We start from the raw sequence: 18,521 nt of genomic DNA on the forward strand, positions 1-18,521 counted from the left end.
TGTTTATGTTTTAAAGAGCCGCGTGACTCCCTAAACATGAGAATCTGATGTAACCAACATAAGCAACAAACAATCAAGCAAGCTATTCTTTGTGTCTTACCTTCAACCATATCCATTGTGTCTGGAAATGCACAGTGCCCAGCATGACTCACAGCCCAGACTGGGTATAGCTTGTTAAATGCCTGATACAATGTCCACATGAAGGTCTTATAAAATCCCACTACACCTGGGTTGCCTGTAGAGGGGAGAGAAAAATCACAATGAACACTCTGTTATCTGCTTTACTCCAATGATGCTGAAAAATGAAGATGAACTGAAGGAAAGAAGAAACGTGAACACTTTGTGCATCTTCACTGTGCCCAAATAAAAGATCTCTTGTGAGATACATCACTGCTCCAGTAATAAAAAAATCCTTGTCAATACATCTTGAAATTAAACAGCATGGCATGAACTGAAAATTGTAAAGACGTAATGTGATTTGTAATGTGAACTAACAACAATATGGACAAAATTGATTGTCATTATCATCATTATGCATTAAACAAAAAGTAAACATTTCCCCCCCCCTAGTTTATATGTTTAATAGCGGCATCACATGTTGATGCTTTTGGTATTTACTCAAGAGTTTGGTGCAGACAGACCCTTAGGACGTCAGGTAGGTACTGAGGGCCTTAATTAGTTAAATATTACTTAACCATTCAGAACAATCTGATGATATGGTGCACAAGAAGATGCAAAACATAAGTGATATTTGATAGTCACTGCTGGTCCTAATGTGTCTTTGCCTGTGTAGTCAAAGCCTGTGCGCTTTTTGCTCTGTATGCATCAGTATATCATAATAAATCGTAGAAGTGTGTGTGTGTGTGTGTGTGTGTAAAATCACTGTTTTATGCAGCTAAGAAAAATATGCTGCCCATTCTAACTAAGAAAGAATCATCTTGGAAATACGATGTTGGAGGTGTAAATTCCATCCCTGGTGTCCACTTAGGCAGTAGATAAATCTCAGTACAGTGAGTCATTTGGCCTGTTAAGAATGCTGTGAAGCTGCACAATGAGCAAAACTGTCCCAGATGCAGCTCCTTCCTCACACAAGAAAACACACATGCCACATAAAGACCTTTCTGAAAACAAATTGTATATCAGTCTATTCTTTGAAGACTACAAAATCACCATTGAAATATCGACAAGTCACTTAAACTAAGACAAAAGGTCCCAAAGGTAGTCACAGGATGAATGAAGTAGCAATGCACATGCAGTTGTTTTCCTTTGAAGTAGTAGAACAGCTGGCTTTGGTAATCAAACCTTATCAAACTGATGCCTTAGAGCAAACTGAAACATTTTACAAGCCACTTAACACCATTAATGACTAAATACAAAACCTCTAAACAAGAGCATGTGAGGGCTGAAGAAACTGTTGAGACTTTAAAAACAGCTGTGGTGTATGAGCGGTAGTCTGCACATGGGCCTAAACTATTGCGCTTGATCTTAATCGCTAGCACACACAGTTTGTTTTCATGTTTGTATTCACTTTTCATCAGTCATTAATCAGAAAACAACACAGCTGATTAAAACTCAGTGCCTTGCTGGGTTATAAAGGTTTTTATGCCTTAATAATATGATATTCTAGCGAGGTTCTTGTGTGTGTGTGTGTGTGTGTGAGACATTTTCTAACTAATGTTTAAAAATATGTGCAGAACTTACAAGTGTTTTTAAATCAATTTCCTCTGCTCTCATAATTGAATTAGTTCACTTGCTACAGCTCCACTTCCTTAGAGTATGCAATGTTTTATGACATACTAACATATGTATGCGGGTGTCATTTGTATATAGCAAATCTTGGTGAGCAGCCTCACAAGAAATTAAAAAACAGCTTATATAAATGATAGCTATTAAGATCAATACAAATTTACTGCCTTTAGTTTACACTGTATTACATTTTATCCAAAGTGACACAGAAATGAGGAAATAGAAGCAACGTGTATTATCAAGCAGAGGACAATACAAGTAGTGTTGTATATACAAGATTTTAAACAAGTGCTAGAGTAGAGGTTTAAATGCTAATGTTTTATGTGAAAATTCTTATTAGTATTTTAGGAGTTAGTTAAGAGGTGACGAAGGGAGTGGAATTTTTTATTATTATAATGACAGATTCTTCTGTCTGGATTGAGGTTTTCAAGTGTTGATGCAAAGGGTCTGAATACTATTGTCCATGTGACTTTTCCTCATTGTTATTTCCATAACTGAATGGGCATGGAGTGATTTCAGGCAAATCTCCTGATCCTGAGTGCTTGTTGTTTCTGCTCATCGGTCTCTGGAGCTGAAACTGACCACATTTGGAGAACTCTGTCGGTACTGATGTCTGGACAGGAAGCAGACATGCAGCGAAGGCCAACAGCAGTCCTTCCAAGCCATTTTTAACCACATTCAGCATCAGTAACGACTGTTTCAATTCACTACAATAAAGTCATTGCCACTCTCTATCAAGACCCAGACAGAATAAAAAACCTTTACAAAATACTGGATTTTTGTAACCCTCAGCTTTAAGGGCAAAGTGTGAGGGAGCTGGGGAGGAAGTGAAGCTCCACCCTGGATTACACCATGAAACCAGCAGGTTATATAACCAGGGGAAAATCTACTTGAGGAATTCATGACTATAAAATACGGTGTTTATTTGTGTATAAAGTTCAGTCAGGAAGTTGGAGTTCTCTTTTATTTCCCATTATATATGTGTTGCTGGACTGGAGCCAAAAGGAAGGTCTTCCTTAGAACCGTTTGGTCAGACAAGTCTAGTCTGTTTGTGTGAACAGAAATAAAAATCACATACATAGAGGTGCGCATACACACACACACACACATATATATGTATATAAAAGGGCACAGAAGCATAAGCTCCTCTTCTCTTCTCGCTCATGTTATCATTTCCCTCTTTCCACAGGGTTCATAAATTCAGCACTGTTCGCTGGAACATTAAACAGATACCTTGCCTGCCGTCTCTGACCCCGAGGCTACATGGACTACCACGCCACTGACGTAGCCTTGCAGGTGCAGAGCCCACTCGCTCCGACAACCTTTCCTTCTTACATACACACACGCGCACACACACACACACGCACAGAGAGAGATAAAGAGAGAGAGAGAGAGAGAGAGAGAGAGAGAGAGAGAGAGAGAAACAGACACACAAACCCCTAAATCTCAGTTAAGCTAGCCAAACAGTGATGTGCGACCCTTGAGGTTTTTGCAGGATGAAATATGTTGTCAAGTTTGGCACAAGTAAAAAAAAAATTGTACTGCAAACTGGGGATAACATGCATTTTAGTCTGGGACACAATTCCAAAAGCCAGCTGAACATAAACTGTCCACTTTGATTGATAGCTTCAATACTGAATCACAGTCACAGATTTGGGTCACAAAAGAAGCTGTATTTTAGAAATCATCATCCTCAAAGGTGCTGGAATTCTTTATCACACGACACTGTGTGGAGTATCCTTTAATGGATCAGTTCTTAACATGCCAAAATGTCTATCTATCTTACGAAAGAGGAAGAACTGGAAATGATTTATTGACCCTGGCAAACATACAGACAAGGGTCACTGTGGCCAGATCTTCGGATAGACAACTTTATCTCTGAGGGCTCTTCTTTAAGTTCATGATTCGCTGTGTTTCCAGATATGAGAAAGGCTGCAGGAGATTAGGTCTGAGGTACCTGATGTGTCTTTTGCAGAATGTGTCCTGTATAAAAAGTCGACCCAAATCAATAAACCATTCACATATAAAATCCAGTATAATCACTTTGTGGTAATAAATATATATATAAATAAATAAATAAGAATCAACAGGGTATGCTATAAATGCAAAAACAGGTGAGTAAACAATGGTTTATTATACATATTGAATTACCCAGAAACAGGAAACTCTATGTTTAAAGTCTCACTTGTAACGACTAACATCATCATCATCATCAATGTTCATTATCCAAGGTGTTCCTCGTTGCTCTGTTTACTGCAGCATCTCGTTTGCAAGACCAGATGGATGGTAAGGGTTTTACACAAAATAAAGCAATGGAAAAGTGTGAAGCTTAAGCAGAAAAAGAAAAAAAAAATTGGGGAACTAGGAACTGCGAGGAATGACAAGGGCACTCCATATAGAAAAAACCTTCAGGCTTCAATCGTTATTAAAAGACATTATTTTACATAGATTAATTCAGGAATCCCTCAGTCTGTAGGTTAGTAAAGATTGAAAAAAGAGCAAGAAGAGCTCATAGCAACACCCTTATAGATAGTATATGGGGAGCTGAGGAAAGACTAAAATGAATCTTTGTAAGATCATTATGAATTATCAAACAATGTGATTCTGAAGGTTATTGGAAGCAGCTGCTTGGAGAGTGCTGTGCACATCAGGTTCTTCTAAATGTAAACCATCTGTAGAGGCCATTCCAAACTCTCTGAACATCTTTATGGCTTTAATATGAGCTATAACAAGTTACTCTTCTCACCCCCCATTCCCCAACAAATTATGAATAGCTCAACAATGTGTAAAAAAAAAGTAAACTTCTTCATTCTCAGGTGATAGAAGACCTATTTTACTAAAGACCAGCACACTACACTACACTACACTACACTACACCACACCACACAACATTTGTAAAATAAGAGTTATCGATCATCTGTGCACAGCATATTCTGGCAGCATCTATTCACTGTAATGTAAAAACATTTTCCAAAACAACCACTGAAGAACATTTCGGTTCTATGCTAAAAAAATACCTATTACACAGAGCAGCTGTTTGGATGGTAAAACAATCTGCATTGGTTATCTCCCAGTAGTGGTCATGCAGAGCTAAAGATATCTCAAGACAATTAGGATAAGCTGTGGCTATTCAGCGATCCGACAGATCGACATGGGTGTTATGCATCTAAAGTTAACTGCAACCAAAAGGAATGTCAATTCATCTGGGCACAGATCCTATCACTGCTTTCAGGCTCTCCTGATTAACTGGAATTTGATCCCATCGGGGAAATACCTGACATCTTAAAAAGGTTGAAATAACCCGTGTTTGGTCTGATAAGGCTTGAGATAAGCAGAGATACTCTGCACGAAACACAGAATCCTGTAGAAACAAGTCATTAAGCTTATCATTCTGGCAGAGGGGTAAAACTCTGCATGCTGTCTATAAACAGATCATTAATATACAACATCTTAACGCTTACAGGAAAACATTATACTGCGATTAAAAAGGAATAGAGTTCATGTCATTTTATATATTATTAACGTTTTGTGACCTTAGTATTACAACGTTCAAGAGCTGTTTGGAGACAGTTACATTTACAGCTCAACAAAGACCAACAATTTATGATTACTTCAAAATTATTTTATCAAAATTGACAGCCAATAAGAAAGTTCGATTTTTTTTTTTTTAACAGTGTCCAAACACAGGCAGAACTCACGTTCTCTTTTTAAGAGTCTCGTCTATTAAGCACATTAAATAAATAATAAAGAGTAATCCTCTCAGGAGGAAGCTATTTAATGTCTAGGTTATCATTCAGATTTTTAACAATATTAATATAAATTTTGCAGACATTTTTTAGGAACACAACCGCGGAGCTGAAAAATAGAAGGAAAAAAAAACGTTCCCTGGTTTGATGAATTTCAAATTCAAATCATGAATCTACGGACACACACCTGCCTTGTTTCCAGCATCAAAAAACACTATGTTAGAAGCCAGGAATCATCACAAAATATGACTTATTTGTAACATCTACATTACAGCACAAAGAAATTATTTTCTTTACAGATCCCAGCTTGTTAGGAAGTTGAGGTCAGAGCACAATGTCAGTCATGATACACTGCCCCTGGAGCAGAGAGGGTTAAGGGCCTTGCTCAAGAACCCAACAGTTGCAGCTTGGTGTTGCTGGGGCTTGAACCTTCAACCATCTGAACCATTAATCTACCTCTGCCCTAGAGCAGGAGATTTACACCATGAATGTAGAGCTGACAAAACTGCAGCAATTATGTTACGCAGTCACAAAAACAACCAGAACTTCCTACAGCTTGTGGAATCCATGCCACACACACAAAAACAAAATGTTGTTCTAAACACACAAGGGGACCAGAAACCAGAATTAGGTGTTGCAGTTGGTGTTTGTTGTGTTTCTAATAAGGTGGTTGTTCTGTGTACATTAGAAGATACATTTTTTTTTATAGTTTTTTAAAACTTTTTTTTGCACAACCCCACAAATACTTCCAAATGCATTTTGTCCAGTAGTCCACTGGCTGACCTTCAGTTCCTGGTTAGACTGGAAACATCTGTTTATGAGGCACTCAGCACGCACCTATCAGTAATACTTAATGTTAATGTTATCCACAATACTAGCTCTGTGCTGTGCTGAAAATTTTCTAATTTACAAACGTGTTTACATTTACGCTCTTTCTATAGAAGGGTACTGTACATGTTTTGTATACTTATTTTATGAATTATTTAATTATTTTATTATTAATAGTCGAATGGAGTATGTATATGTATGTATTAGTCGTACAGACATATGTAGTACATGTCTAGCTAAAAAGTACTTTCTCTTCCGTCTCACCCTAAAGTCTGTTCTCTTCCGTCACAGTGTAAATTAAACAGGGTTTTAATGGGCCTTTGGCTGCTAATATTGCACTCATCCACTGTTCACCCTGTAGGATTCAAAACAGAATATTACACATTAATAAACACCACAGGATGAATAAAATCACTCACTGAAGAAGTAGATTAGATGTGGTTAATAGGCAAGACAGAACCTTATAATACTGAGGTAAAAAGATTTGCTAAGATAAATGTAATGTTTTTCATGAACTTTTAACTCTAGTTCAGATACAAAAAAAAGAAAAAAAAAAAAAAAGAAAGGTTTACTCATCCAGTGAAAGTATATTTTACACATGTAACCCTGACCATTGTTCAGTGCCACTAGAAAACAAATCTCTGATAGGTAAGAATGTTCCAGTCATAAATGGACAAAGCATGACAAGTCTTCTGCAGCCTTTTTAGAGCTTACGCTATGACTTTATATAACTGCTTCCACCCTTCTCTCAGACTGTTATGTATTTTTTAACACATTAAAACCTCAGCACCTGTGCTCCCACCATGATGGTTATGAAACCCTGGAAGAGAAAGAGGGTTGATTCTGGTGAGACGATGGTGATTATTGTTGTTATCTTTAGGGAAAAGGGCACAGGCTCTACAATAACAGCCCTTTACTCAAGCTCTCTGAAGGCCATAAAGAGTCCATTGAGCACAATGCTCAGTGACATTCAGAGCTGAAGAAAAGCAGCCGTGCAACGTAGCCATGGTTAAGGTCATCGTCCTGAGCAGGTTTCACACCTGTAGCTGGAGGCTCGATGCTTAATAAGTTAGCAGCAGTAAATCGACATGTGTTAAATGTGTCTGATCTGAGTTACATAATCATTTCACTTTCTATTTCAGTTATAGTCAGACAATGAAACCCATTGAAAAGGAAAAGGAGGTCTGACAGCTCGGCATGACACAATTCACATCACTGCCATTTGATTAACAAAAGATAGACTGGACAGAAGGCCGAATCAATTACACTGTATAAAAACTAAGTTAGCTATTTTACCTTTAAAACTACAAAACCTGTGAAATATTTGTTCCTTTACAATGCATCAATTGCAAGCCATCATATGATCACATTTTCCTGTAATATCACCATTATGGACTTCTCCTTATGTAATACTTTTGCTCAACATTCACAACAGACAACTAATCAAGTAAAATCACCTTCACAATCAATGGTGAATTGTTGCATTTTATTCTCTAGAACATGACACGAGGCTCAATGTTAAATCATAGGAGATACAATGAACAGTATATGACAGTATGTGGAAAGTTCTTGGAGTACAAATGTGGCTGAAAATGCTTTACTTTACTAACAAAAATACATTTTCTGCCTAATAAAATGAAACACAGAGTAAATGTGTTGAAGTAAATCCATTACAAAGCTCACATGCAAAGCTAGAAGGCTTGAACAATTACACAGGCTCTCACAAGCAGTTACCCATTCTCCGTTCCCATCACAAACATCACTGTCATTTCAAACTGCCTATTTTGCCACCAACTTTACTTGCATCTTGGCCTTTGAAATGATCCTACTTACGCTCTAAGGAATACAGACACGTGCGCTAACGTCACAGTTTCCTATAGCGAACCAAGGCCATCACCTTAAGGACTAACCTTCCCAGAACCCATCTGCACTCCCACGCTCTCAGTCACTGTCCTTTTAATTATATTCAGCTGCGTTCAATCTTTTGCCTTAGTTTAAATGACCTTTTATTACTCTGACCTGTGCTTTGCCTGCCATTTTTCGATTTTCTGCATTGAACCATTCCTATTCTGCGAGTTTGTTTTCCTAAGAAATGCGCACTACAGTTCACTTTTATCACTTTATACAATGTGCAATTTGCCTTTAATGGCTTATGTTGAGTGTAATATATATACATCTCAATATACATTTTAATAATGAAGGCACTGTACATATTCTATACTCTTATTGTGTACTCTTTTTGTTTATTTAATCTTTACATACAATAAAACTGTACATATTCTATACTCTTATTGTGTACTCTTTTTGTTTATTTAATCTTTACATACAATAAAACTGTACGTATTCTATACTCTTATTGTGTAGTCTTTTTGTTTATTTAATCTTAATTCCCTCATTCTTTACTTCTTAATTTAAATTCATTTCAATGTTAGATAAATAAAGATAAAATAAGATAAGATATACCTTTATTCGTCCCACAGTGGGGAAATTTCTGTTACAGCAGCAAAGAGAAAGAAATGCAAATATATAATATAATATACAGTATATACACAACACAATATATAAATAAAAAAGGAGGGGAAAAAAGGAGGTATGGTATGCAATGTATACAATGAACAGGAAAGTGTGTCATCTCTTACAGGAAAATACAGCAGCATCCTGAAATCAATGTGTACCCCTTAAATCGTAGACGAGAGACACGAGGAAAGATTCTCACTAATGAGAAGTCAAATAAGATAATATTTACATATGTGCGTATTATATAATGTTTTAAACATTATGCAGATTATGTGGTCGTGCTCCTATGATGGAGTGGATGACCGCAAGTGCAGCTTTTCATTTGCCTCTTGGATATTAATAGCGTGATTACCACAAGGCTTTTTCACTGTTACGGGTCAGATGGTGATATTGCTGTGGTCTGCACTGTATGTTGCTGGACTCCATCCGTAGTACAACGCACAATGAATAGTACACGTTTTTATTTTTGGTTTACTTTGAATTAGTTACTAAGGAAAAAAATTGTTATTCACTAATGGCAGGTTTATTTTGTTCAAGCTAGAGATTTCCAGTAGGTTTTCAGTGCAATAGTGTTGTCATTCAGAAATTACATTTAAAAGAAAAAAGGAAAAAAAAATAAAAATTGTGTATTTATTTAACAGAATTTTTGGGCCTTCTTGCCACAGTGTATATATATTTTGGAAACTGGTCCATTTGCATACCTGGGATAACAAGGATGAGTACTTGAGGTGAGTTGGAGTTTTTAGTAGCTGTGTGCAGGTTTCTGTGTCCATATTTAAGCAACTCTGTGACAGCACCTCTGCAGTAGACATGCTCCACAGCTGCATCATCTTTCTGGCATTCAGACTTACTGCCCATTGCATTAGCTGGACCAGACCTGCCAGGCGGTGAGCCTGCACACACACACACAGAGTGTTGAGGGTTTATCTCAATCATCTATTCATGTACTAATATTTGTAATGCTGCATCTATGAACCCTGCATCAGCATATAGTGTATCCTTGTTTGAGGAAAAAAAAAAAAAACACAATCTTACTAATTTTGTTGTTATTGCCTTTTATTTGTTTTTGCTATGAGCATAAATTCAAGGAGATTAAACAGTGGAAGTACAGAGCTTCGTTTGAGATTCAGACTCACCAACCTCCTCCAGCTTCACACTTTGATGATGTAAACAAGAAAGAAAGTGCAGACATTATGTGCGCTAATTCCTCTAGGAACATGTCAGTCCTTAATCTTGATTTTCTTTAAAAAAATGAATGCTTTTGTTTTATATGTAGTGTAGCATGCTTTTTTCATGTTACAAAAAATAGAACGTTTTATGCCAAAATTTCCCAATTTTTTCTGGTTATTGAATAACTATTATCCATGACCATTCAAATGTTTATTTTTGAGTTGTGTTAAAAAAAAAAATAATAATAAAATAATACAAGTGCTTAATAAATCCTTTGTGTAAACCCCAATCAATGCAGACTACAGGTGTGATGTGTGAGGTACAGATGCTAATGACCTAATTCCCACCTATAGTCTATCATTTGATACAGAGCAACTGCATAGGCTGCAAGTAGTTGATTTATGCCATGGTATGTAATTTATATATTCGTCTGTGTGATCTAGTTCAACTCCTGCTTTTGTTTCTCGTTCTTCATAGATGTCAGTAATAACACGTGGTGCCTTTGATGAAGTGATTTCCAAAATGCCGAGTCACCGTTATCAAGGCACACATTTGGAAAAAGATTAGAATGCTGGGATTATGGGCTCTTTTTGTACAGGGATTGTTTTTCCTCTGCCGTTGGCTTCGCTATCAAATAACTTCTGCAACATATGCAGCACATTATATGTCAAAGATGAAGCAGTTTGGAATTCAGCTTTATTTCAAAGACCTTGAGAAACAACAATTCCAGAAATATTCCCTTTGGTACAAGAAAAAGCTTGTTCAATAATGAGTCTTTCTGAATTTCAAGAGTTTACGATGACCCATTAGTTCTTCAGGAGCTTTCGGCTGCACTGTTATAAACTGTTGTAGAATTTACATTTACACTATTATGTAAATTATTTACATTTACACTATTTACTGTAAAGTGTCACCCAAATGAGGATGAGGTTCCCTTCTGAGCCTGTGTTCCTCTGAAGGTTTCCACCTCATATCCTCTCAGGGAGTTTTTCCTTCCCACCATCACCTCCGGCTTGCTTGTTAGGGATAGCGATTAAATGTATAGTATCATAAATTTTAAGTTAATCTTTTAAATTCATTTTAAACTTTAATTGTATATATTCATTTATTTATTTTTATCCTTATTTTTTCTTCTTCTTATTATTGTATAGTTATTTATTTTTCTCTCTCTTCTGTTTCCATACTTCTGTAAAGCTGCTTTGAGACAATGGGAAATTGTTAAAAGTGCTATACAAATATATTGAATTGAATTAAATATCTGTGATATTCTAGATGGATGGCGCTTCCTAATTAGAATGACCTTTTAGTGCAATTTATTCACTTATTCATTAAATGTATTCTTTGTGTGTGTGTGTATTATATACAGTATATACATATATATAAATATATTTATATATATATATTTTAATATATATATATATAAAATTTAAAATAGATGTTTTTTGTTAACATGAATAATTTGGTTTGTTTTTGTTATTTCTAAAATTAAATTCCAATGAAGCACAATTTAATAGTATAAAAAGTAAACAAAGAAAACATTAAATATTATTAATTGTTAAATATTATATATAATATATCAAATATATGATATTTAATATACTATATATATATATATATATATATAAGCAATTAATAATATTTAATATATATAAATATAATAATATTATAATATAATAGATTGTATATTATATTATAATATTATTATAATAGATTGTATATTAAATATCATATATATATGATATTAGTTAATGTTTTCTTTGTTTACTTTTTATACGATTAAATTGTGCTTCATTGGAATTAAATTTTAGAAATAACAAAAACAAACCAAATTATTCATGTTAACAAAAAACATCTATTTTAAATTTTATATATATATATATATATATATATATATATATATATATATATATATATTAAAATATATATATAAATATATTTATATATATGTATATACTGTATATAATTAAATTATTACTATTAAATTACTGTATAATATTAAACGTCACCCATTGCACAGTAATTAAAAGGAAGTCACAGTAAATAAACTGGAAGAAACATTTTACTTTATGATTTCCTTTTAGATCAATTTTCAAAAATTATCCTTCACATTATTTCAGGATTAAATCTGAGAACACACATTTTTAGAGACCCGTCTTTCTCGGATTGTTATAAATCACGACTCTCCTTACCGACAAAGAATTTTGCGTAGTTTTGGATGCCAAAAATGTTTATAAAATTGCTTTTTAGAAGAGCTTCCAATCTCCTCCTCAAACTCATAGCAAGAAACGATGAATCGATTGCACACAAGATTTCCGTGTTTGTTTTCTTCTTGTCTTTTCATTTGCTGTTTTTGAAAAAATCTGTCTGTTATAGTGCCACCTGCCGTTTGGATGTAGTAAATGTAAATTCACGCTTTTATTATTAATTATTATTATTATTATTATTATTATGTTATTTTTTTAAGTATTTCTGTCACGTTATACTTTCGAAGAGCACATCAAGACTTAAGAAAATGTTTAATCACAAAAACAATATCTGTTCAATTGTTGATATTTTTCATTAGTGCACTGTGTACCTACTATCTGTGTGCTCAGGGGTGTAGTGAGGAATTCTCTAAACTCTGGTACATTATTATGATTATTATTGTGGACCTCAAATCTCAACATTTCTTCTTTTAGAAATAGTAACATAAAAATAACCTAAACTAAGGGCTCTGTCATGGCATCAGCCATCAAATTTTCAAGCTGCTCTCCTGGGTTTCCTCTGTTTGAGAATCCAAACATGAAGAACAATCTAAAACATCACAGACTCTACTGTGATATGTTACTGCAACTAATGCATGGCGACAAGAATCGGTCCGTAATAGACTTAATACAAATAGACAAATTACAAATAAGACTCGCACAATTAAAATCAGGGGGGAAAAAAGCAGAATGCATGCTTTCTTTTGGTTTTACTTTGGAGGCCTCGATTAAGTATTTCAAAAATTCCATGCACTCAGCCTGACATTCAGGAGTCCCTGTGTCATCAATAATACTGACATGTTACTGGAAAGATGCATGAAGTCCAACCACACTCAGTCAAAATCATTTTGGCACATCTGTTTAAAATACTGGAGAACATTTAGGGCACCTGTGAAAACACAATATTAAAATATTCCAAACCTTCAAACATAAGAATAGGCATATCATACGAAGTGTTTCCTCATTTTTTACTCATTAATAAACATATGTAATACTTAGATGTTTTTTCCTCTTTGTAGTCACATTGAGTATGATTAAAATTCATTCAGAACACTTCATATGTCAGACTACACACTATGGTAACAAATTCACACTTACATATGGTTTTAGTTATTTCAAAGAATTTGCTGTGCAATCGTATTAATTTGTGCCTAATCAGGAGCTACAGCTAAAACTTGCTCTATCCATCAGAATCCTGCAAGATTTCTAAAAAAAAAAAAAAAAAAAAAATGCAAACACAACACTTTTAAAAGGCATGTAAAACAGCTCTGTGGCTTTAATAAGGTTTAAGAATGGTAATATTTCCAAATGACTAGCACGAAAGTCCTTATGAATGAAAACAGAACAAGTAATGGTTTAAAAATAAAATAACCTACTTAACTTAAATGTTTAAGGCACCAGAGATGATGGTTGCAAGTACAGGAATACTTTATTGCAACAAGCTAACAAATCAAAAAGCGGTGCCAAACACAGGCATTCAACAAATCGGGTCCGGCAATCAACAAACAGACTTTCAAAGACACAAATAGAATAAAAAAATGTAAACAAAACAGGATACAAGAGCAAGTCAAGCAGATAGTGTGTGCAATAAACAAAGGCTCGGTGTCATTGTATGTGAACTGAGATCAAGAATTAGCCCTGCTATTTATATATGTGTGTGTGTGTGTGTGTGTGTGTGTTGTGCGGATTGAGTCCAGCTGTAAGTAATCAGCAAAGAGATCATCATGGTATACAGAGAACGATCACATGCCGTAGTGGGTGCTGGCCACTCCCTCTTTAACAAACAAACATTTCTATGCACACTTTTGATGTTAGCACTGCTAATATTAGCAGCCTAGCCGATACTAGCATCCTGCTGTATCTGCGAGTTCTGTGCACAACATTGCATTAAGAGGAAGTGAGTGAGTGGCAGGAAGGCAGTGAGATGAGATGGAATTCCTGAAAGAGTTCTGAAAACCTGCTCTAACCATGTAGACTCACTGCTTATTATTATTTTCAAACCAACTCTGAAACAGTCTGTTTGAGCCACCTTCATCCCCATGGCCAAGACATCTGCAGGTGAACGGAACGAACAATCCAGTGCCTGAGCCGTCCAGTGGTCTTGATGATCAACCACATGGGCCTTTTCCAAACATTATTTTCCACAGTGCTCCACAATGATAAAAGCAGCTGATTGCCTAGAATGTCATTGTATGCAGTAGTATTATCATTTCCCTTTAAATAAGGAACCTAGCCTAAACCTGTTAAAGCAAGACTATGCCACTGAGCACAATGCATGTCTTTGTTTTTATTTACCACCAAAAATCATTAAAAAAAAACAACATTTAAAAACATTTAAATTGAAATTATTTCTTTATTCAAGCCACATTTTAAAAAAACATTTACATTTAAAAGTTTCAACTTTGGCCTTTAGCACCACAGGATTTTTTTAGGCCTGGACACAATAATTGCTCACAACATTGAGCTTGTTCTTACAGTGACCACAGGCAAACACTGATTCTTTTTTCTATGAAGCTATAATTACTGAGATTAAGTCACTCCAATGCATGTCTGATTGATGGATTCCTCCACTCCAATATGTGTGGTACTGGTTTCTACAAAGGATACAGTATTGGGAATGCTATTGGGAAAGTTCAGAAGTAACTCTCTTGTTCTGGCTTGAATTAAAAGATTTTCATGGATATAATGTGGCCTGCATGGGAGTTAGTCTCACTGAGAGTGACTTACCTACTGACACTGAACAAATAAGCAGTGGATAAGACATTTGGTGTACCTGTCAGCTCATTGCTATCTGTTGTATCAGACAGCCTGTTGCAGGATACACTAGCCAACATCTGGCCATCTACTATACATGTCTCTACCTTTAATGCTTGTTTTATCCACATGTCTGTAGAGTTCTACCCTTAGGCATGAGATGCACTGTTACTTTTACTAGTAGCCACAATATCCTTCTCTCCTCAGCAGATCTGTTCTCTAAAATGAATAAAAAGCAAAATCATCTGTGCTTATGAGTTTTGCTGCCAAGATATGTGTGCCCGTAACTGGAAAAATAATTCTAGTAATTCAAGTAAACTTAAGTGGTGGAAACTTCATCAACTAGATCCATTGCATTGCCTAATTATCAAAATACCGTTCTTGCTTCAGGAAGTCTCTGTCTCACACTATTGTGGACATCATATATTTGGGTATTCATAAACATTTTATGGCCTCTTAAACCTTAGGTCCTTTCTAAATTAAATCTATTATAAAATGTTGTTGTTGTTCTTTTGGCTGCTTCCTGATCAGGGTTACCACAGCAGATCATCTGGTTCGTATATTTGATTTGGCACAATGTTTATGCCAGATGCCCTTCCTGACACAACCCTCACATTTTATCTGGGATTGGGGCCGTGTTAGCACTGGCTGGGTTATCTCCCTGCCCAGGAATCTAACCAGGGCCGCAGCAATGAGAGCACAAGATCCTGCTGCTGGACCACCAGGAGGCTAAATCTATAATAAAATAAAGTGTGCAACAAAATAAAGTGGGCTAAATACTTTATGAAGCCATTACAATTGAGAAACATTCAATGTTTTACTCAATTTAGTACCTGGCTACAAAGTGTGGAGTATTTAGTGGGCTCATAAAATATTCAGTGAGCTCATTTAGTTTTTACACACTTTATTTAAGATTTAATTTAGAATAGATAAAATGGACTTTTGGGCCTTCAGTCTAAACTCTTTCTATAGGTTTTCTATGATGAACAATCTTTGGATTTATCTGGGCCATTCAAGAACATAAGAAACTTGCCCTGAAGCCACTTCAGCAATTTGTTGTCTGTATACTTTGGGTTGTTATGTTGTAAGGTGAACTTTAGCCCCAGACAGAGAACGTGTGCAATCTGGTGCTGGTTTTGCTTGAAGGACTAACCACCCACCATCAACCAAACATCCCACCCTCTTTTATAAAGTCTTCCTGTTTCTGCCACAAAGAAGTACATGCATAACACGATGCTACCACCGCCTTGCTTCACTGAAGGGATGGCATTAGCCGGTAAATAGGCTGTTTCTGATTTTAGCCAAATGTAGTGCTTAAGTTCTGATTGATGGAGTACATCTGAAAAGACTCGTCCATCTCTACACAGGCCTTTTAATTGATCGATTTAGAGTTCTTGGTCACCTCATTGAATTACTGTGATTTACACTGTGTAGATTTATGGCCAAGAAGTAAATGTAATCAATTTTAAATTAAAATATATAAAACAATAAAACCCACTCTAACAGTAAAAACAGTTTATAGTGACTCAGGATGCTAATGTTCAACCCTGCTTGCGTGTGTGTGTCAACAGTTCTACATTTTAGATTAGCATGAATTATGTGCACTACACTGTACTATTTCAATCCAGTAAAACACAAAAATACAGTACAGCCATGATTGAAAAGGGAAGCAAAAGCTCTGGTGTCCTCTAGTGCTTATCTGCAGTAAACACACTTAGGACCCACACAATATAAGTGAATGTAACACAAGGTGAACCAACATTTAATATAAATATATGGATATGTGCATGAATTTGAACAATGACAGTCTTCATAAAACCACTTCTAAACAAGCAGAGATCATTATCTTTTCACCATCATCATTCATATACACTCTCACTCTTCTTTTTCACCCTTTTTTCTCATTAATTTAATACACAGCTGATGCCAACATTGTCAAATATTGTCCTGACATGTGTGGTGTGTTAAATGTGTGGATCTGGGTCATAGGTAGTGGATTAGAGAAATAGCTGTTTATGCTTTTCAATATAGTAGTAATAATAATATGTTGACAACTTAGCATGTAGACCAAAGCTACTGACAAGTATCAGATCGCATAATCTTTCTCCATGGCAGCTTCCCTGATTTGTCATGAATTTACAAACATAACAGAAGAGTTTGATTTATGTGCTTGCAATTCAGTCCACAAAGTTCGGAGAAAATGTTGCCACAGCAGCAGAAGGGGATGTTACGTGTGTCAGATCAATAGTAAGGCCAGCTGTTGTTTTGTCAGAATGCTGTGTATTAGAATTACTTAACATCTTCATGTAAACAATATGCAAGCACAAATTAATCTGCAATCATTTCTTCTGAAAGCAAATCACATGCCATAAAATATTAAAGACATTCTTCATCTGCCAATATGTCTGCTTTAATTATATAATTTACACACCTGGTCTTGGACAGTAGGATTTACAACAATCCATAAAGCAGCTGGATTCTCATCATACACTGTAAAATGTAATAAGTTGAGTTAACTTAAAAAAGTGAGGAAACCGATTGCCTTAAATTTATAAGTAAAGTAATGTATTACTTTTGAGTTGGTAAAACTAAATAGTATTTGTAAACTAAACTTATTCATTAAGTAAAGTATAGTATTAATTTTAAGTTGGCAAAACTACAGTAAATAATATTTGTAAACTAAATGTTTTCATTTTAAGTTGGCAAAACTTAATAATATTTGTAGACTAAACTTACTCATTAAGTAAAGTATAGTATTCATTAATAGTTGACAAAACTAAATAGTATTTGTAGACTAAACTTAATTGCCAAGTACAATTAAGTACTGGTGACTAAAAAAGCATTAGTTGAGGTAACTTATTATTAGTGTTCACTTTACTAATAAATATAAGGTAACCGATTGCCTCACATTTTTAAGTCAGGTAAACTAACAAAAACAAGTAAAGCAAAAAATTTACTATGTTGTCAAAACAATCATTTTATTATAATAATTCAACCATACAATAAAACATTTGTGTTACTACAAACACACAGATAAATGATTAAAACACATTTTTGTTGTGGGTATAGGGATTTGTCACCTATCAACCTGGATACAACACCCAAAATGCAAATACAGACCTACAGTCTTGTTTCTGCCGTTACAAACATATGAAAAACAGAAAAAACAAGTTGTTACTGCAGTTTTGGTTTTTGTATCCAGGCTGACAGTTTACTAAATAAAACTCAAATTACGGCATAATTACAGCATTTTTTGCTTTTTCTAGGATTTGTATCCAGAATGACAGAATTATACACCCAAAGTGTTTAACAACATACAACAACAGTCTTGTTTCAGCCATCAGCTCAAATCTGATTAAAACAACAGATGTTTTTTTTTCTTTTAGTTGTGGGCATAGGGATTTGTTTTAATCAGTTACCCATCAACCTGGATACAACACTCAAAACGCAACAATAGAAACAAGACTAAATCTTTCTGTTATGTTTCATCAGTCTACAGGCAATCATCATCATCATG

At 35.1% G+C, this 18,521-nt stretch overlaps 1 protein-coding gene across 2 annotated transcripts in view; it reads right to left on the bottom strand.

The window, feature by feature from the left end:
* Window positions 1-12,331, bottom strand: part of ldah (lipid droplet associated hydrolase) — a 37,179-nt gene extending 24,848 nt beyond the window's left edge. Inside the window, exons 1-3 of one of the 2 annotated variants that reach the window (XM_060880112.1) lie at window positions 12,197-12,331; window positions 9,539-9,730; window positions 101-235 (exon numbers count right to left, since the gene is read on the bottom strand). In XM_060880112.1, the coding sequence (XP_060736095.1) occupies window positions 101-235; window positions 9,539-9,730; window positions 12,197-12,284 (415 nt within the window). In that variant the 5' untranslated portion in view covers window positions 12,285-12,331. Of the gene's footprint in view, window positions 1-100; window positions 236-9,538; window positions 9,731-9,973; window positions 10,006-12,196 lie in introns of those variants that run through there. The other variant, XM_060880113.1, reaches the window with a different exon arrangement.
* Between the last annotated feature and the right edge of the window lie 6,190 nt (window positions 12,332-18,521).

The sequence above is a fragment of the Tachysurus vachellii genome, chromosome 10 (genome assembly GCF_030014155.1).
Source record: "Tachysurus vachellii isolate PV-2020 chromosome 10, HZAU_Pvac_v1, whole genome shotgun sequence".
Classification (NCBI taxonomy): Eukaryota; Metazoa; Chordata; class Actinopteri; order Siluriformes; family Bagridae; genus Tachysurus; species Tachysurus vachellii.